This window comes from Pangasianodon hypophthalmus, chromosome 12 (assembly GCF_027358585.1).
Source record: "Pangasianodon hypophthalmus isolate fPanHyp1 chromosome 12, fPanHyp1.pri, whole genome shotgun sequence".
Lineage (NCBI taxonomy): Eukaryota > Metazoa > Chordata > Actinopteri > Siluriformes > Pangasiidae > Pangasianodon > Pangasianodon hypophthalmus.
Window position 1 is genome coordinate 5,876,531 of NC_069721.1, and position 22,100 is coordinate 5,898,630.

The 22,100-nt window shown below is 37.5% G+C and overlaps 1 protein-coding gene across 20 annotated transcripts in view; it reads right to left on the reverse strand.

Moving 5' to 3' along the window:
- Positions 1–3,729: 3,729 nt before the first annotated feature.
- Positions 3,730–22,100, reverse strand: part of mapta (microtubule-associated protein tau a) — a 30,485-nt gene continuing 12,114 nt past the window's right edge. For 4 of the 20 annotated variants that reach the window (XM_053238518.1, XM_053238514.1, XM_053238515.1 and 1 more), the window contains 16 exons: positions 21,952–22,035; positions 21,452–21,529; positions 20,652–20,678; positions 18,576–19,334; positions 17,972–18,006; positions 17,716–17,850; positions 16,361–16,424; positions 14,816–14,854; positions 14,172–14,434; positions 13,727–13,819; positions 13,413–13,505; positions 13,037–13,129; positions 11,909–12,001; positions 9,770–9,851; positions 9,514–9,620; positions 3,730–6,173 (listed from right to left, as the gene is read on the reverse strand). In XM_053238518.1, the coding sequence (XP_053094493.1) occupies positions 5,976–6,173; positions 9,514–9,620; positions 9,770–9,851; positions 11,909–12,001; positions 13,037–13,129; positions 13,413–13,505; positions 13,727–13,819; positions 14,172–14,434; positions 14,816–14,854; positions 16,361–16,424; positions 17,716–17,850; positions 17,972–18,006; positions 18,576–19,334; positions 20,652–20,678; positions 21,452–21,529; positions 21,952–22,035 (2,243 nt within the window). In that variant the 3' untranslated portion in view covers positions 3,730–5,975. Of the gene's footprint in view, positions 6,174–7,886; positions 8,032–9,513; positions 9,621–9,769; positions 9,852–11,908; positions 12,002–13,036; positions 13,130–13,412; positions 13,506–13,726; positions 13,820–14,171; positions 14,435–14,815; positions 14,855–16,360; positions 16,425–17,715; positions 17,851–17,971; positions 18,007–18,575; positions 19,335–20,651; positions 20,679–21,451; positions 21,530–21,951; positions 22,036–22,100 lie in introns of all 20 variants that reach the window. The other 16 variants (XM_053238528.1, XM_053238524.1, XM_053238517.1 and 13 more) reach the window with 15 other exon arrangements.

Here is a 22,100-nt window from a genome sequence, read left to right on the forward strand (position 1 = left end):
AAATGACCATGGGTAAAACTGGAAGGGGGTTGGCACTGGATCTGCCTGGTAGTTATAGCAGGCTCCAATTGCCCCTTGTTTAATATCAACAAACTGCACATTTGGAAATAAAAGCTGTTAACAGAAGCAAGGCCTTGACATTATCAAGCTACTTCTAAGTATGCTTAGCGGTAACCGGTGTGGCACAGTGTACCTTCGTCATACACTGACCTCCAGAACTATTAGCAGCCTTCAATATCATGAGCATAAGTGGTTGTATAAAATAAACATTACAATAAAAAAAAAGCTTAAAACCAAATAAGTAGTATTCAGTATATAATGTGTTTGTTTCCATGTGCATGTTGGGTAATGGATATAAAAAATAAAAAAGCACAACCATGGTGAAAGTCAAGAAAAAAGCACAGTGAAGCTTTGGCATGAAGAGGCTACTTGAGAATATTGGTCTTGCACGACATTAGCGTGTGAAAAAATGACTACTGCGTACAATTAAAAAGCATCTGATACCCAGTGTAAAATACAGATGATGTTTTGGAGCTGTTTTGCAGATAGTGGTGCAGAGAGAATTGATGACATCATGAACTCTCCTAAATAGCATGATGTTTCATCCTGAAACCTGGTTGCCTCTGCCGGGAGGTTAAACCTTGGCTGTAGATTAATCTTTCAACAAAGTAATAGAAGAAATGCATTAAAAAAATACATCTCCATCGATACACAATTTGTTACAGAACAAAATTGAACAATGAAGAATTGAAGAATATTAAAAAGTTTAAAATTTTCTGTGAAGAACTGGTCCAATATCCTCTATATGTGTTTCCTTAGGTAGGATAAATGTTCTCCACTAGAGGCTTCAGATGTTCTGGAGTTATAAATTGTCAGTTAGTGAATGAAGAAAGAGTGGCTTCTCCTGAAGAAACGTACATAAGGGTTTCTTTTATGGCAGGCTGCAGTGAAATGCTCAAATATCTCATGGCAGACTTTCAGAGGTATTTGGAAATCTTATTTATGAACTTTACAGCAACCTGCATTCCAGTGACATGACTGTGAATGTTCGAACGTGGAAGGTGTTATTTACAAACCTAATGGCGTGGTATGAAATTCAAACTTTCCCAGTGAACGCTTACCCATGGTTCTCACTTTTAAACAATCGCATGTATTCCAGAGTGGATGTGTGCAATCACACAATAATCTCCATTAAATTGAAATTAAATTGTACAATGTGTGCAAGCTTTAGGTCATTTGTGTCCCCTCACATATATAACCATAGAAAATTTGTTTATTAATGACCTCATATGCATTTAAATAGGCCCGCAATTCTCAATACTCATTTGTAAAATAAATAAATAAATAAATAAAATAAAAAAAATGGAACAGGAACTTTTAAAACTTTTAACAAATAACGTTTCAGTACAGTTAAGAAATATTGACTGTGGTAAGTAAGCAATAAAACATGGTGTGATGTGATCCAACATGAAGCAGAGTTACTGCTACGGCCCTGAAGTTGAATATCTTCCAGCAAATGCCAGTGTTCTATTCGCATTAATCCACAGCAATTTGCCATTGATTACAACTTTAATTTACTAATGAATAACATGTCATACGTTTTAACCATTTATAGTTTTATTTCATGTTGCAGAATGTCCAAGAGACAAGTTAGTTCCGGTTATCACTTATGTTATAGCAGCTATAAATTAATAAGACCAGACAAAAAAAACACAGGTTGTCACGTTACCAAGAAACTGCGAAGTGCAAACTCCTCTGTCCTGAAGAATTTGCCATGCTGTAAAGCTTCCTGGCTTCTACAAAGTGCTGACACTGAAGACTCCATAAGCCATTATGTTTTTCTTTATTAACCACTCATTTAATAATCCAGTTATTATTAGTCATAGATTATGTGGATTGAGTTGTTGCTATAGAAACAAGTACACTAATATCAGATGTTATTGAAAATTAATGAACACCTTCTGATCAGTCAGATCTGAGAGTGCAGCACTGCTGTGGTATAATTGTATATTATTAGAGTGGTGATACTTAACAGCAATTCATTCTCCCATGGTGCCTTTATTACAACAAACACTATATGGCCAAAGGTCTGTGGACACCTGACCATTACACCCATATTTGTTTTTTGAACATGCCATTCCATTTTTAGTCCCTTTTTGCTGTTATAATAACCTCCACTCCTCTGGTTAGGATTTCCACTAGATTTTAGAGCGTGGCTGTGGGGATTTGTGCTCATTTAGCCACAAGAGCTTTAGTGAGGTCAGGCACTGATGTTGGTGAGGAGGTCTGAGGTGCAGTCCGTGTTCCTGTTCATCCCAAAGGCATTCAGTGGGGTTGAGGTCAGGGCTCTGTGCAGGACACTCGAGTTCTTCCACTCCAACCTTGGCAAACCAGAGGTTTGGGCCTCTTAGTTCCAGTGAAGGGAAATTGTACTGCTACAGCATACAGACATTCTATACAATTGTGTGCTTCCAGCTTTGTGGCAGCAGTTTGGGGAAGGCCCAGATACTGTATGGGTGTGATGGTCAGGTGTCCACAAACCTTTGGCCATATAATGTAGTATAAGTTTTGGAACACCTCCAAAAATAGCAACAAGAATTCCCCAATTATGAATGGTAAATGTAAGTTGACAAGGGCATGTAATGCAGGATTGTTTAGATTTTCACCCTGAAACAATACAGAATTAATGAACACAGCTGAAATATGGCTGCATGGTGCTCAGGCAGTCAGTTGCATTTGAAGAACAAGTAATTACTGCAGATTGCCTGTTGATGTTGGCGTACTCACCTTGAGTATAATTTCAATGATATATGATGATGAGTGACATATTTATTCTGTAGTTTCCATTTGGCAAAATCCCCAGTTATGAAGATACAGTGCTTGCATTATGCCATTTCCATCATGTTACATTACATTAATTCATATGTTTTATTTAAAGCAACTTAGAACTGACACAGAATGCAATCCAAGCAATTGATTTCACCATGATGAAATTTTCAGTGCTGTTTCCAGTTCCAGTGGTCTCATAACCCAGTAATCATGATGCATAAAACTGCCATGGTTGTTGTTGTGCAACACCTAGACATCTAGAAAAAAGGTTCCTCAGGGGTTCTTTGGATGATTAAGAGTACTAGCTTGTACTTTTAACTTTTTCTGTAAGGAAACACCATTGTTAGAGGTTCTACACAGAACCTTCAAGCTTTCCTCAGAGAGAACAGCCAAAGAACTTCTTAGGGTTCTAGATTTCACTTATTTTTCCCAAGAGTGCAGATGATTATCATTCTTTCATTTAGACAACAGTCAAGGACTTTCAAAATTTTACAGATTATTCCACATGACATGCTTCTGTTTACTATTATGTCTATCCTACCTAAAGGATTTTTCTCAGTAGTTAATATTATGTCTCACTTAGACCGAGATCACAGCACAGCAGAAGGTAGATATTTAATAATATCTGCTTAATGTGTCACAGGTTACCACTGAAGGCATCTTAAAAGGAACAACATTCACAACAGACCCATCTCTCTAAGGGCGAACGATATGGAGCCAAACCATGCCAGCAAAATAAATAAATGCCCCCACAGCATAACAGAGCCACGGGTATTTCTTTTAATTTCTCACCTGTCTGTATGTTATGAACCAGTATAGTAATAAAGTCTGCATTCTTTAGTTTTTACCTTCTTGACAACAACAAGGTGATTTTATAAGGGAGATCAGCCAAAAGAAACGTTATTCTTTATAGCCTTTATTTCCAAATTCACATGTACATTAACAAGAATCAGTTATTATTAAAACACACAAGAACAATATTGACAATCACATTTTTCAAGCTAAAATGTACAAGCGCAGAATTAGGTGAATGGTGTCAATGACAGCGGGATGGCAAACCCACCAGCTCAAGCTTGCAGTGTGCAACAAGACCTGACGCTCAGAGTGGTAGCCTTCCCTCTTCACAAGGTCACATCTGGATCACAGTACCTTTCCCTTGACCCACTCTTGTACATGGAACACAACTTCTTTCACTCAAGGCAAAACTTCCAGTAGCCCACATACCACATACAGTATACAAACCCCATCCAAGAACATTCAGAAAACACATTGCCGATCCATAGAAAACAAACAAAAAAAACATAAAAGACCAGATAACTTGCATGCATGCATTATCATGGTGCGAGCAACAACCGCTGAACTGCTCTGCTATTTTTTTTCAGCACTCGTATTCCTTGGCAAATAGATGAATCATAAACGTTAATACACATACATCATATAACTAACGCTATCTATACAGCTCCTCCTCCATCATAAAGAAAGGGGGGTCATCTTTTGGATAGTATATTCCCTTCTACTACTATACGCCGCAGAATAAAGCACAATCCAGATTACAGAATATACAGTAAAAAGAATGGTGTTCAAAATTGGAGGTGATGCAGAGGCATGCAAGGAGCATAGATAGACATTTTGAAGCTAGATGGGCGTGCTGTGACAACGCAGTCTAGGCTACTAAGGGAGTATTTTAGCAGTGTCATTGGTTGGAAGCTTGAGTTTGTAGAAATCAAATCACTGTGTGCCCTTAAAAAACTGGAGTTTGTTTAAAACGGGAGTGTACACAATGTGCCTTCCATGCAATTCAACTGGGGTTTGAAGGACAATACAAGAACACTATGTTGACAGTGAATGTATAAAATGTGATGACAGATCAGTGTGGAAATTAATGTTTTGCTGATAGTTCAATGACCAACTTTTCAACTTTTCACAGTACAAGAGTTTGGGCATGAACGAAGCACAAAATGGGTACAAAACACTTCTGGGTTACAGATACACTCTTTGTATGTATTCCAATTTCATGAAGCATTTGAACTTAAAATCTTCCCTATGACTGAATTATCACCAAAGCACACAGTTCTAAATCACCAACAGCAGCTTATTCATTACTGTAATGATAAACATGGTTCAAAAAATTATCAGATTTTTTTTGTCAAATCAGATACATATTGTGTACAAAATGGTCAATACTAATAACCTCAATTTTCGACATTGGGCGAAGGTGAAAATGCTTAATGTTAGCATTCAGGAATATAAATGTGAGTGAATTATTATCACCAAAGCTACACTGCTGCAAACAGTGAAGAAGTTAAATAGGAGAGGCATCTACGTACAATGTAGCACTAAAAAAAAAAAACAAAAAAAAACTTAAGACTGCCAGCAGGCTCAACACTTTTTTCCATATCAAATACATCTGATATCCACAGAATAATACTGTAAGAAAGTGCCTGACAAACAACATTTCATTTACAAGAAGCTTGCCAAATCTCAGTCGATTTTCAGAAATATCTCATAAATCCTGTTTAGTTATTTTTGATACAATCCCCTTTTATGATGAACTGCAACCTAATGTTAGATGGAAGTTTGGAGGGATATTAAAAGCCTTTGGCTTTTTCTTGAAGTAAAACACATTCCTATCACTGTAATACCCTGTTTCAATACGCTACTATTTTAATTCTTGCTTCATGTATCAATTCTATGAAGACTTTACACTTCTGGGAACCAATTTAATGTGAGACCTTCCATATACAATTTTCACTTAACACCAAAGCAAGAGAAAATTTGTCCTGATCTTTCCATTCTTTCCAGACTGTCCAAATCCAATATTTTTCCAATTTTGTGAAGTTGGGACCAATCAAATAATTTAAAAAAAAGCTTTAGAAAATGGGACTGTTAGGTCAAAGGAAAAGAATGAAATCATTGAATGTAAGAGGTGCAGCTAAAGAGACACTTTTTGCAGTCATTGGCAACTGATGCTCGGGACATGGTAAGGCCTAATACAAATGACTTTGCAAAACTTTAACAGAGATAGCGAGGGCTCCTGATATGGGATCCTTGTCAGCAAAGGAATGGGGGAGATGAAGACTTTCGTATGTCCGTAAGTGACTTTAACAGGTGGGGTTTGGACTGAGGAGAGAGGACGTGGGGAGAGATCACAAGCCCTGCTTGGCCAACGAGGCGCTCACCTCATCTGCGAGGGTGGCGAGCTGAGGTGGGTCAGCCATGTTGATGCTGCCAGAGGAGGAAACAGTGCTGAGCTGCTGGGGAGACTCTTCCAGAGAGACGATCTCAGCGCCATGGTCAGTCCGCGCCTTCGCTTGCTCGCGGAACATCAGCTTATGTGTCTCAATCTGGGACGAGCAAAAATAAAACCTAATGTTCACTTGGTCTTATAGACTGAGTTGTGCACAATTATGCTCTTCCTGCTGTTCTTTGTGTGCTGTGAAGTTACTGTCCTATGTCTTTATTGTATAAAGACTCCTTGCTCTCCTTGTCTTATATTTTTAACCCGTATCTGCACTTTATATACTCATGTTTATGGCAGCACTCTTAGAAAAAGGGTTCTATAGTTTCACTCTGGGGAAACCTTAAAAGGGAACAGAGGTTTTCCTTTTCATAAAAGATTTCATATAAAGCCCCTTTACAAAGCTAGATGTTAACCAGCCAAAGTCCTACACACTTAGAACTCTTTTTTTTGTAAGTGTGTAGGACCGAAATCCTAAAGGAGTGATATATGAGTATATTGATGGAATAAAATATCAAACCTTTAGGATTTCAGTGTTGTGTTCAGCATGGAAGATGGAGAAGAATAACAGTAAGCACTAAATAACAATAATATTACAGTTGCCCCCTTGTGGCCAAAATTGTCAGTACAAAAACAAAGTATTTTTTTTCGCTAATAAAATAACGCAAAATAATAATAATAATAATAATTTTTTCATCACAAATTCCTGTACAAATTCTGCTGATATATTTAAATTGATCGATTTACAGCTTTAAAATGTATAATGACTTAAAATATAAAAATGTGTCAAAATCGACATTTGTATTTTGACATGAAATGAATCATGTTGTTCTGACAGGAATCAGTAAAAGTACTGAAATAGTTTGCTGACACATTCAGAGGAATATCTATTCTACCGAATTCCTGATAGCCCAAAAGTAAGTCTAATGTGTTGTGTAATAAGAATTAAAACATGGCGTTACAGTTATCACTCTGAAGTTGATTATTTTCCTATGACAGCGTTATTCTTCTTATACCACACTAGTTTGTCAATGCTGAAACGAATTTGTTTTTTATTAACTGAGGAACAATAGATCTTTTATTTTATTCGTTTATAGCTACATTCAAAGGTTTTCGACCATCCAGTCTTCCCCTCACCAGGCTCTTTAATTCCTCTATATTTGAAGTTAATAAAAAAAAAAAACTGCTGCTTGTCATTACTGGGAAACTGCAAAGCACGAAGTCCTCTGTCCTGAAAATGGAGACTCCTTCTAAAAATATCTCCTCACAGAATACAATTACACACATTTTATGTGGTTTATCCACCATTCAACTCCCTGTGTAAGTTGTTACTATAGAAATGATACTTTCAGAGCTGCTGACAGAAAATTAATCAACCATGTCTGATCAATCAGAATCAAGAATTTAACAGTGCTTTGGTATTATAATAATAATAATTAGCATATGATCACTAAAAGTAATAACAATAATGGAAACTATACTGTGACAACATATTTTTGTCCTTGCCCTGTGTGTTTTTAAGATCGTGTAAGGTTATGACGCAATCTGCCTTACTAATAAAAAATCCTCTATAAAAAGTACCTTATATACCATAATTAAGGTCGACTATTCAATATATATTACTCCAGCACAGAATAAAATTTATAGCTTTATAGAGCAAAGGCATTTATGTAAAACAACCAGTGAGTTCAGTATGCTTAAAGCCCTTTTCACTCCTCACACGCCCATTGCTTCTCTTTCTGAGAAGGTGTTTATGGTGCCACTCCATTAAACATTCATCTGGATGGATTTCATACACATTCCCTTCCTAGATACTTACTGGAGTCTTCAATCTTTATTTGAGGGTTGCTGAGGTGGATAGGTTCTGGGGAGACACTGATGGATGATGGGGTGGTGGGGTCACTGGGGTCTGGGGAGAGAGAGCCCTCATTTTGGGGTGTGCCTGCACCTCTCCCTTTCTCTCTCTATACACCCACACCATGGTGGCAAATGAATGGTGACATAAGCAACATATGGAACCAAAAACATAAGAAATGAAAATTAGATGGTTGCAACATAAATTGCACAGGGAACGCAAAATGAGAACAAATTCTTGGGTAGACTGAAAAATAAAATAAAATTCTAGGAAAATAAAATAAAGGAAACTGAAATGATAAAAATGTTTCCAAAGGAAATGGTTTGGAAGCAAAATATGGCAGGTATTATAGACTATATGGCCAAAGGTTTGTGGACACCTGACCATCACACCCATTGGCCTTCCCCTAACTGTTGCCACAAAGTTGGAAGCACACAATTGTATAGAATGTCTTTGTATGTTGTAGCATTACAATTCACTGGAACTGGAAACCCCCAAACCTTTTCTAGCATGACAAAGCCACTGTGCATAAAGCAATGTCACATGAAGACATGGTTTGACAAGGTTGGAGTGGAAGAACTCAAGTCGCCTGCACAGAGACCGGACCTCAACCCCACTGAACACCTTTGGGATGAACTTAAACACCACTCCTTGCCCCAACATCAGTGCCTGACCTCAATAATGCTCTTGTGGCTGAATGAGCAAATCCCTACAGTCATAATTATAACAGCAAAGAAGGACTAAATCTGGAATGGGATGCTCAAAAAAACACATATGGTCAGGTGTCCACAAACATTTATGGTGTATATAGTGTATATTCACAGCTAACTTTTTCTGAACTGGTATGAATTACAGATCAGTAAAGTTATTTAATCCTCTAAATCTCATATCTTCTTCAACCACAGCCAAGACATTTAGGCATTTTTGTGTGTGGATGCAAGAATCAAACAGAAGAGAGATGATAAGAAAGCTGTATGAAAGAATGGAAGGAAAGGAAGCAAGCACTGTTTTGTTTGAATTTTGAATTCTCTTGGATGTTACATCAATCACTAGCCTAGCTTGACTTTCTACATGAAACTATTGAAAGAAACCAATCAGATCTGGAAAAACCCATCAGATATCTCTGTAGCTGAATTCTGGTAAAAAAGACGAAAAATCAGGTTTGGGCTAAAACTGTGTTTTTCTACCTATAACATACGCTGGCATCAACTTTTAGAAGACATAAATGGACAATATTTCACCAATATGACATGGAATTTTTTTTTTTTTTTTTACAGTAAGTCTGTCTAAAGATGTCTAAAACCTTGCTAGCTAAGTGTGATTTCCTTATAAAGTTGTTAAATAGCTATGTGCCATAGTGAAACATGCATTAGTCTAATCAGTTCAGTTTGTAATTAGATAACATTTATCCAATTGTCCATGATGCTCCTGAGATGAACATTTCAGGCTACTTGGCAACATGGCATTTCCATACAAATTAATATGACAACTCTTTCAGACATAAGGAGACAATAATGATGGAGGCACAAACCAATGCAAAATCAACCATCTAAATGAATGGTTTCTAATGAAACCCTTTCTTTTTGCTTACCCTCTTCTGACCGCCTCCAGCCACATGGCCAATGTTGTCTAGAGATCTGATCTTTGACTGCGCCTTGAATTCCAATTTCTCAGATCTGATCTCAATGTTTCCACCTCCTACAAGAAACAAAATGATACACAATGGACCATACAGAAACAGCATTGTTATTACAGCAATATTAATCTCAGCCTTTTGATATTGCAATATACAATCAAGCACTCAATCTTACGACGAGCAAACACAAAGTACACGACAAAACATCTACCTGGCTTGTGGTGGATATTGTCTTTTGAACCACATTTTGCCTGCACATTGCTCAAGTCTAACTTTTTGTGAACAATCTGGACCTATAAAGCAAGAGAAGAAAAACAGTGGAGTTTTAAGGGAGTTGACAACAGATGGCGTGGTTAGTCAATAAATTATGCGTTACACACTCAAAGACAAACAACCTGGCTCTAGTGTACTTCAGAATTTATCAAAATATATCAGCAGTTATTTGCATGCCAGCCTTTCTTTGACAGTGATTATGACAACAGGAAGAGAATTATTAGATCAATTAAACAAAACTTTCTTAGCTTGCTCTGAGTTCTTCTTAGATAAGATAAATTTCACAAAGCCAAATAACACTTAACTTGCATTTAAAGATCTATAGATAGATATCACCATAATACTATTCCAATACATTTATCTATAGCCTGTAAAAATGCCTTAAAATATCAACAGCATTGAGATGATATCTATGTAAGGATCATATATGTATATGTACATACATAGACAAATAAACTAGCAGTAAACCTGCAATAATGCACTGCAGAAGATATATACATAACATATATATAAATAAAAGCCAAATACTAATTTTCACTACATGCAGTTGCATGGAGCCACAACAGCAGCACAGCACAACTGTGTGCAGTCCCAAATTCCTAAAATAGGCCTGGTGACCTCACTGCCATGACAGCCCGCAAAGGTCAGGGGATTTTCTGGATAAAAAGACTGCACTTGTCCTCATGATGAGGTCATCTCCTTTCTGTGGCAAACTGCTGGCTACAAAAGGGCTCTCGACCCAGCTGTCCAGAGTGACACAAACCAGTCACTGTGTGGAGCTGAGGGACGAGGTCATTAAGCGTTCTTCAGCACCAGAGGAGAAATACTACACCTCGAAATTACCTCCAGCTCGGCCTTAACGGAAGCAGGATTTATATGGGAATGCTGATTGACAGTTCATAAACTCTGATACAATGGTTAAAGACTTAAAAAACAGCAATAACTGCACATCCTGAAGTGTTTTATTCCTCTTATACCACAGCAATTTGCTAACGATTCCAATTTCTATTCATTAAAGAATGATGAGGTGTTCATGTTCTTTAAAAACACAGCTTGTCACGTTACAGAGAAAATTCTAAGCACCAAGTCCTCTGTCCTGAAAACTCTCTTTTGCTGGAAAATGTAAAGCTACAGATCTACCTCTAACAAAGCGCTGGCACTGAAGACTAAAAAAATAAAAATACTAAGTAAACATCTATAAATATCTAGACAATTACTATAGAATAGAGTGTATTGTTTTTATGAGCAAATGAGCACATTAACATAAACCTTGAGAGCTGGAACTACTGTTATAGCTGCTATTATTGAAAAATTAATTAACATCCAATCAGAATCAAGCATTCAACAATGCTGTGGTATAAGACCTCATAAAGAAAGATGGTACATTAGTTTAAGCTTTGCTTTGTTGTAGTCCACCTAATGGTAATGCATTAAAGGTGCAATAGTCAGTAAAAATAACCTGTAAAATATGTAGAACATAATAAAAAATAATCTCAGTCTGCTCAGTAAGAAAAAAAATATGGCTAAAAACAGTAAGAGTCCAGCAAAGGGGCAGAGCTTTGTGTACATGGGTGCAAATCAGGGGTACGGGCTCAAGGAGTACAAATAAGTAGTAAAAATATCACTCCAATGTTGTTTAACATCACAAAATTTAACTGCTAGAGACCTAATTGTGATTAATGCAAATTTTGACTAATCTTGACTATTGCACCTTTAAGATGAAAGGGATTTAAGACAACAAAATAAGAACAAGAATTCAAAGGTTTTCCAGACCCTGTGCTTCACAACATACACATCTACAGGACATCTCATGCATATTAATGGTGAAAGAAACACTATAGCCAACTCAAACATTAATGAACCAGTCCAGCAAGTACAAGTGCAACACCACAGTGCCAAAGGGACAGAGAGAGTTTTGAATTTCAGGCAGTAAGTGATCAAGTCAACAGACTAGCTCAGAGATCAGCAAACTATTAACATTCACTAGTGCCAAAAGGTCTCTTGAGCAAATTTAAAGGAAACGGATTAATGCCATCTGAAGTCAGGCTGATAGTCCACTCCTCCCTTGTTTACTCACTTTGCCACCTCCGGGTGTGTGTTTGATATTGTCTTTGGAGCCACACCTAGCCTGCACATTACTTAAGTCCAACTTCTGATCTAGAATCTGAATCTGAAAGAATAAACAGGTTGGGGGAGTTAAGAAAATTCGCCATGAGAACTGTCTGTGGAGACCAGAGAGATGGCCAAGATTGAGGGAAAAACAGGAAACTACAACCCATCATCGTGACACTCACAAAGCTTGACTTTCAAAGTCAACAAGACAGACGTGCAATTTAGTTAGTGAGAGATTTGATGTCTTTATCAGAGACACATCTCTGACTAGCTATGTCAGAGAAAAGATATAAAATATAGGAGAATCCAGATCGGCTAGTTTTAACAAGGTCTTCAGTAATATTTATAACTTCAGGAAGAACCAAGACTTGAAAGTGTTGAGTTCATCCCATAGTTACTCACATTTCTACCTCTGGGTAAATGTCTGATATTGTCTTTGGAGTTGCACTTAGACTGAGCATTGCTAAAATCCCACTTCTGGGACTTTAGTGGAGTTATCTTTTCTGTGCTGAGAAAAAGGAGCAAGGGCTGTACGTGAGGATCAAAGCAAGGAGAGAGCACAGCGGAAAGTAAACCACAGGTACAGACCTCTCAGAGGAAGGACGTTTTCACTTATATTTATCAGTGTTCCCCAATTCTGGTGCAGCAGTCCCTTGGTACTACATAATTTAATGTTTTCATTATCCTGTATTATTCATTTTGTCATCATGAAGCACTTAATTACCTAATTATGTATAGGTTTTCCAGGACCAGGATTGGGATACAGTGATGTACGTCAACAGGAATGGGTCAGTTAGTTTGGTAGGATAAACCCGATTCTCACTATTTATTAGTTTGATTATTTGATTAGTTTTGACTATAGTGCAGCTGAGAGAACAGCATCAGGATGATAAATATTTCACTTGGGTAAGGGATGAACCTATGAGATTACATTTAAGGAGATCTGGTTTGGAAGAGAAACTTGTTTCCATAAAAATATAAATTTTATGATGACATTTGAGGAGGAAGATTAGGAGGTAAGTTTAAGTAGAGATTTTGATGGTCATAACTGGAGGAAAAACTACAACTCAAGGTTCATCCCATTGTTACTCACTTTGCCCCCTCCAGGTACATGCTTGATATTGTCTTTGGAGCCGCACTTAGACTGAATATTAGACAAATCCAGCTTCTGATCAAGAATTTGGACCTGTGTAAGGTAAATGTGGGGGAAAATTCATTAGTACTAAAGGATCATTGTTGCCTTAGCTTGCCTTACTAGTTGTAATCTGACACAAGATTACAACTGCACATCAGTGCATTAAAAGTAGAAGTTGTGTCAGTTGAGCCTCCATTGTGTAAAATGGGGTAACTGTCAGTACAATAGCCAAGCAGCCTGAAATTGTAGCTCTTTCACTTTTTGATATCTTAAAAATACTTGCACGTTAATGAAATGTAGAAAGTCATTACATATGGTCTTCTGGTCCACATACCTTGCCTCCTCCCGGAATGTGCTTAATGTTGTCTTTAGAACCACATCGAGCTTGGACACTGCTGAAGTCCACCTTCTTATCAAGAATCCTGACCTGTATATAAGAGGCAGTACAGACGAGTAAAAACTGACAGGTCCCGTAATAACAAACAAAAAGGCTGCTCCATGCTGTGAGAAATTTCCAGAATCTATTAGAATAAAAAGTAATATAAGCCACACTCCTATCCAATATTGGAATGGAAGTGTAACAGGAGTTTTTGGTGTTGATAACTGGAGGAAGAACCAAAACTCAAGGTTCATCCCATAGTTACTCACATTGCCACCTCCGGGTACATGTTTGATATTGTCTTTGGAGCCACACTTAGACTTAACACTATTAAAGTCCAGCTTCTGATCAAGAATTTGGACCTGTAAAAAGGTAGAGTATTGGTAAAATAGTGAGAAAATGCAGGGCAAATGGGATCTGTTGACTAACTGAGGAGTTTTGGAATAACTATATTAAGTGGAGGGTATGTTGAGATGCAGAAAATGTCTGCTGTTCTACTTGGGGTTCATATTTAAATTGTTTAAAATCATTAAAATGACCTGGAACCATAATTACCATTGTTAAATATCAGGGATGTAAATCTGAGGAATGCCAAACGGTGATTGTGTGAATGTGAAGCATAATGGTGTAGGACTTTCTACCCATGCTTTTAATACCTGAACATCCTGACCAAACTTAAATTATAGAAGAAATGAGTGAAATAGTAGGAGCTACCTGGCCTCCTCCAGGCTGGTGTTTGATGTTGTCAGTGGAGCCAACTTTGGAGCGCACGTTCTTCAGGTCAGGCAGGGGCACAGCAGCCAGAGGGGCTGGAGAACGGTTCTTCAGGGAGCCAGGAGATTTGGGGGTGGAGCGGATCACTGCCACCTTCTTTATCTCCTTTCCTGCTGGGGTTTTACCACCTAGAGACTTGCTGGAAGGTGACTTAGGGGTGCCAGGACTACTTTGGCCACTTGCCTCAGGGGTCTTAGGAGAATCTAAGAGGAGAACACAATATAAATTGTAGATTTCAGATCTCCATTAAGGAGTTTCTCTAATATTCCTAATAAGGTTATTTTTATTTCAAATATATTTCAAACTTCTTACATGGTTAGTAATAGGAATAGTCTTATTACTGTTCTGAGCATTGTGTTCGTCTTCATGGTGCACCAAATGCTGGGGATCAATACCAGTTATTCCTATGATACAAAATTTTCTTTAGAAAATCTTACCTTTTCACCATTTGATGTATCACTGTATCATAAAAATGCTCAACACTGGTGCACCATGAAGACAAATGTTCTGAATATGAAGGCAAACAAATACAAATCTTGGCTTAAAAGAGATGTGTACTCCCAAAGTCTTAACATTTGCTTTACCTTTTCCATTTTTCACTGGTTTCTTTGGATCCACTTTCACTGTATTAAAATAACAAGAAGAAAAAATAGAAACATTATCAGTTTGAGGCAGTGCTGCTTACTTAAGAGCAACATGGGTTCAATCATTGTTGATTTTAATTTATGGACATGCATTACCAGTTGAGCACTTGACTATGCATGATGTCACATTACAAATGGTATTGGCTTCCATGGATAAAGGCTGTTAGGAGTGTATTAAATCTGCACACATTTATTACATTCCCTATCACTTTTACTGACCTCATTATCAGATTCAAGAATCAATCATTCAGTCAACTGATGCTTAAATGAAATATTATATTACAGATATAGTTTTTGATTTTGAACCACTCTAGTGCAGCTTTGGCAGTATGATTAGGGGCATTGTCCTGTTATAAGCTTGACCTCATGTCTCATTTTTGTTCCACATGTTTGCCATTTGGCAAGCTCCAAATGTGATTTCATGTTTTTTTTTTCCATAATCTTTTTCAATATATTTTTTAAAAATCTTCCATAATGCCCCGCTTTGGAAAGAGTCCAGGCTGCCTTGTGAACAGTTTCTCCTATCTGAGTTGTGGATCTCTCCAGTTTCTTGGCCTCTTCTTCTTCCAGTTCCTTGGCCTCTTGGTTGCTTTTTTGACTAATGCTCTCCTTACCTGGACACTAACTTTTGATGGACAGCCTCCACTAGGCAGAGTCATGGTTGTGCCATATTCTTTCCATTTTTTAAATAATGGATTTAATGGATGTAATGATATTTTTTATAGCCAAAACCCTCATTAATAATTTTCCAGAACTTTGTCTCAGACTTGTTTTGATAGCTTGTTGCTCTTCATGATGATGATTGTCGAGGAATGTTCTCTAACAAACTCTGGGGCCTTCCATGAACAGCTGTATTTATATTGAGATCATGAGAAACGTACATTCATACACTTATAATTTATATCCTGAATGTATGTATGTCCAATGTTAAAAGCACTATACAAATAAAATTGAACTGAATTGAATTGAACTTGCACACAGTTGGACTACATTCAACTAATTATGTTGTTCTAATGGCAACTGCCTGCACCATTTATGGTTTTGACAGCGATAGGGGTGAGTCCCTTTTTCCACAACTTTTACATTTTTATTTGCAAATAATTCCACCAACACACACACACACGCGCACACTTCAATGTTATGGGCTATTTTGTGTACATCCATGACACATAATCCCAAATCCATTTCAGTTCCAGGTTGTAACACTACACAATGTGGAAAAATTTAAGGGGGGCCAAGTTTTATGCAATTCACTGTTCCTTTATATAAGTGAAATATGTTTAAAAAATGGATCATCTAATGTTTGTACTGCCATTCATCTTCACTGCCATCTAATTCATCTTCTCAGACTAATTTCCAAGTATGAGAAGATGAACAGTAAATGTCAAAGTAGAACCTCCAAGCTGTAAACTTATTACAAAATCACAAAAATTGTGAAATGACATAAACACACTGTCAGTCTCTACAAGTCAGTGAGTCACTCACCTGACTGAGGAGGGGTCATTGCTGGGATCTTTGTGCCAGCAGCGTAAGGCCTACTTCCTGGAGCCTGACAGCCAAAAGAAAGTGCAGTAGATTAGCATGGCTGAGGAAGGCGTATCATGTTCACTCTTGCTTCAGAAAATAATTTCACCTCGAATCTGTACATTTGTACCTTCTAAGAACAGCTCTGTGACCATAAATACTGTGCTGTGCTCATCCCTGGCCCTATTCATGATCATACTGAACTTCCTTTCAACACACTTCTTACTGGTTGTATTTACTCTTCCTCAACTATGTACTATAATGGTTTATAATCCCATCCTCTCAAGGTTTCTCCCTCATGTCTTCTCAGGGAGTTTGTCTTTGCTATGTTGCCTCTGGCTTGCTCACAATAGAATGAAATCTACATCCAGATTTCTGTAAAGCTGCTTTGTGATATGTCTGTTAAAAATGATATACAAATAAAATTGAATTCTTTAGTTTTTCTCCTTGACTCCTGAAACAGTATTAATTCTGTTGTGTATGAGTACAGAAAACCATCCATTTCCAGTACACAGCATATTAATAAACACTCTTGTGCTTTTAGTGGAGACCTGTGCATAGGATCTACCAGATGCCTTCACTGCAAAAAACAAAAAAAAAATCATCTTAACAAGTGAAAATATTTTGAATATAGTCAAATTTATCTAGTATTTCTTATTATAACATTACAATAAACTAAATATAAGATCATTAAACCTATTTCTGGACGTTATTACTCATTTCAAGCTTGTAGATTTCTTATTCTATTGGCAGATCATTTTTGCTTCTTTTTAGAAATAAATGTTCAAAATGAGTAAAAGTATCTGCCAATAGAATAAGACTTTTTCAAGCTTTAAATGAGTACAAATGGCTTGAAATAGGTTTAATAATCTTAAAATAAGAAATATTAGATAAATTTGGCTATATTCAAGGTATTTCCTCTTGATAAGGTGTCATTTTTTGCAGTGTTGGCATTGACTTACTTACTGTAAACTCCTATTGACTAGTTTACATATTCCTTTCCCTTGTAAGGGATGGTAAGGCTAACCTGACAGATAAAGATATACATTTATATTCATGCACTACAAAGACATAACTATAAATAGTGTCTATTGTCAGTAAATAATCAGTTATATTGGGCCAAAATCACTTTTAAAATGTAGCTGACACTTTACATGCAGCAAATGTGTTAGTAAATGAGTAAATTTAATTGTGGAGGAGGGACAGTCTACTGTTAGTTAAAACTGAAGAAAAGCATATCACCACTGGAGTGGGAGTGTAGATTAAGCCATTTTCAGCAGAAGCAGGGGAAAGGTTTGCTCAGCGACTATACTCACCCTTGGCCCAGTCCCTGTTCGTAAAGCACTTGTAGGTGCTGAGGGAGAGCTAGAGGAAGCTGAGGATTTTTTCACAGTGTTGGAGGGTCTTTTTAGGGAGGATAGTCTAGCTTTGGCAGGAGGTGCTTTGAGTGTCTTTGCGTCATAAGAAGATGATTAAATCAAAAGAATACAGACAGTGAACAAAAAAGTGGAAAAGTGACGAGTGGAGGGATTATAAAAGCAAACAATGTAAGAAAACAAAAAGATTTCTTACCCGTTTCTCAGTGTCATTGTCAGTCTTGGCTTGAGCTGCCAGAGAGAAAGATTTGGGTCAAAACAATGTTAAAACCTTTTTCCTCAGACTGGCCCTATTATACCAGAATAGGCACATGTACCACAGGGAACTGCCATGCTTTCATAGTTCCTAGAGAAACTGCTTTTTCTGTGTTTGATATACTGTGTATAAAAGTGCATGTGGGATAGGATGTTAGCAGTTCTGTCCTCTTAATAACCATGATGTAGCGAAGATCACAAGAACACACAAACAAATTCATGCAGCCGTGACATGCTAAATGGGACTTGTGGAAATGTGGCCAGCAAACGCGGCCTTCATCAATCAGCACAAAAACAGGCCACATTACTGTCAACCAAGATCAAAGCACGGCAGGGTGACAGAAGTTATATGAAAGTAAAGCTTAAAAAAATAAACATTTGTGGGGCAACAGGCGATTTCCTTCAATGCTGCGTTTATTTCGCTGGACATTCTTTATAGCAAAAGGCAATGCTGCACAGCTTAAAATAGCTCTGAAAAGCAAAGGTAGAAAGAAATAAAACAAGAGAGACTGGGCTGGGATTTGGGTGAACAAGACATCACAGACCTTTGAACTGAGATACGGGTACACGAGATTTTCTAGATGGTGAGCCATAGGAAGTGACTGGAGAACTGGGTGAGTCGTTCAAAGGAGGAATAACTTCATTTCCTTCTGTCTCTAGGCTTCCAGGGTAATGTGCCAATTGAGTGCTCTGGTCTTCAACTAAATCACTGTGATCACCTTCGTCCGGTACCAAGTAAGAGTCTCTCACTGACACTGAATTCAGACTCTGTATGTGTCCTTGTGGTAGTAGTGTAGTACTGACAAAGTCCTGCTGCGGTGTAGTACTTCCTTGGATATATTCACAGCTCGGATCCACTGATAAGTCGCCATTGGAACAATGCAAGATGCCCATACTGGGTATATCTTTATCTCCAAATTGTGTCATCTTTTGTTGATTCATCACGGTTTGTTCTCCATCATCATGACCTCTCTCAGTGGAGTCAATGCAGGGCCCTTGTTGGAGAAACTCTTCGGAAACCGAGACACCCTCACTTTCTCTGATCTTGTCCCCAACAGCTGTGAGATCTTCCAGGGCTGCACTGCGGATTAAGAAGGAGACTGGAAGGTCGTTCTCCAGGGACAGGCTTCTGGTGCGATCAGGACTGACCGGTCGGTGGTGCAGATGCTTAGACGGGCCACTCCAGCTGGCCATCAGAAAATGTTCTTCTTCTTCTTCTTCTGGTATACTCTGGTCTATGAAGCCTCGACTCAGGTCTTGCCAATCTTCATTATAACCCCCTGAAGCGAAGTCAGCTGCTACATCTGGAAATATTGTCCCACTTGCTTTCAGAGTCCATGGCAAGGCATCTTTTGGATTTTATGACCTAATGGAACTCTTTCACTGCTCAGGCATCATAAAAATAAGGACACAACTAACTACTGTTGATTAATAATGTCCAACCAATCAGTGCCACTTTTCCACAAGAAGAAAGGGCTGATTTAATATGAACAGAACTCAGAGAGACAAAGATTAAAAAAAAACTATGGAATGGTAAAATCATTATTTTGCTAGCCCTGTTAACCATATGAATATGAACACAGATAAAAGTGCAAATAAAGGGCATTCTGTGACCAGTTTTGTTTCCACGCTATATGTAAAAAAAAAACTAGTCTATATGTTACACAGTATCAAACAAAGAGTTATATAGATTAATATGGCATTGTGTGATAAAAAATCGTGGGAAAAAGAAAGTACACCCTCCTTTAATTCTATGTTTTTATTTATCAGGGCCTAAATAACGATTGTGTGGTCCTCACAAACTTCTATAAACAGACAAATAACCTCAGATGACAACAAAAAAACACAACAGATTTCAATATGTAGTCAATTTTTTCCCAGAAAGTAACCAACAATCAGAAACCAGTTGGGAAAAAATAAGTACACCCTATAAATCAGTAACATATAGAACCACCTTTAGCAACAATAGGTGTTGGAATGAAAGAACTGCGCATAAACAAATGCCCTCAAACATTAATGAACTGAAACAATGTTGTAAAGAAGAGTGGGCCAAAATTTCTGCAAAATGATGGGAGAGACTGATACACTCCTACAGAAAATGTTTACTTCATATTATCGTTGCTAAAGGTGGTTCTCTATGTCATTGAATTATAGGGTATACTTATTTTTTGTCACTTGGTTTCTGAATGGTGGTTGACTTTTTGGGAAAAAATTACTACATGTTACCTGATAAATAAAAACATGGAATTGAAGGAGGGTGTACTTTCTTTTCTCATGACTGTACAAGCAATGTTAAATAGTGAATAGATAGGGATGCTCCTATCCAGAACAGAGTATCAGTATTGGGCCAATATTGGCCTGAAAGGCTGGATCAGTATTTAAGAAGATCTGCCATATTTTCCAGGGTTTCAGTAGTTCAGAACAGATAGTGCATGTGAACATACAATAATAATAACACCATCATTACAACATATCTTGATATAGTTTTGAATAGCTTAACAATAGAAGCTTATGGTATCGCCAAAGTTCTAACATCAGTAAAATGGGGATCAGTGCATCCCTACTACTAGATTCTGAAAAATGAATGTGATTCAATAAAAGAGATAAAACATTAACAGTACCTGTTGGAGATGTACCTGTGGGTCCTCCTGCATGTTCATAAATGGCATGTATCCATAAGGGGAAAAAAACAAGCAGGTATTAGAGAACTAAATGTAATTTAAAACCATTTTCTCATGAATGTACATCAGTAAAAAAAAAAAAAAGAAAGCTGGGAAGGCAGCTGCAATAAATTACCATTGTTTGAATGCTGACAAGCAATGCATTTAAAAGCTTCCCTAGAATGAACTAATTACTGAAAACATACCAGTAATAAAAACAAATGCTTTTTGTTGGAAGTGTAAAGCAAACTGTTTGCTGTATTGGGGTGAAGCATAAGAGAAAGTAGCTCAGTGAAGCGTGAAAAGAAAGTTTTTCTAACAAGCTGTCATGACATGCCAAGCAGCTGTTGCTGAGAGTGCCTTTGGCACTTTGCTCAACATCACACCCATGTCACTGCAGCCATTAGAGCAAGACTCGCTGCGGTAAATGAATAAGAAAATCCACTACAATACCTCCTAACTGAAAGAGAGTAAAAAGTTTAGCATCTCTGCCATGATATTAAAACACATGTTAGATCTTCAGTAGAGCAATGCTCTGGCTTGCGAGGAACATTCACTTAGAAAGGGAAAAGAAATGCCAAAAAAGTAAGGAGTACAGCCTGTAATGTGAATACCCAAAAGCAGATAGCTGCTGTAAAAGCAACACAAAGACAAAAGGTTGTGGACGTTAGTAATTGGTCCAAGGCGAAACCATAGCATTCCAGCAAAAAGCAAAACACATCGATCATGAAAGGCAGCAATCAGTGGTTGGTGGCGCCTACCACTCTGCCCATTTGAATCAGCAGGAGCAGATGCTGGCGGAGCTTCTCTTTGTGCTTCTGCAGAATCCACCAACCCCTCTATTAGACAACAATTGAGACCCTTTAATTAGTCAGCACCAACAATAGCTGCAGATTAACTCTTTCAGGGCAAAAAGTAAAATGAGTCATGAGACTTGCTTATACATATGTGTGTTTTTCTGTTATAACTTCAGAGTGAATCTTATAAAACACATACAAAAAGTATTAGGTTTTAAAGTTAAATTAAGGTATTAAAGTTAAAACGCAGGACACAGTTAGGTTGGGTTGTCTATGGAGGTTGTCTATTGTATATCAATTTATAATTATGTCAGAAAAGTCCATTCTCTGAAAAAAGCTGTAAAACTGATGTCTGTTATTTCAGCATAGTTTTTAAGATGATGGTTACACGAATGTTTCCAAGCACTTAAGGGCAAAATTAAAAATTAAAAACAAAGTAAGCAGTTGATTTTTTTTTTTTTTACCACATTCCTCCTCCTCATTAAGGGAGGCGGTCTCATCCTGAGGAAACTCTTGTGCTAATGCTGGCTCTTCATTGACCTGTTCCTCTGTAAAGCACCAAAAGAGAAGAAGACTTTAAAGGCTTTAAAAATTCAATAGGCAATTTTGAAAC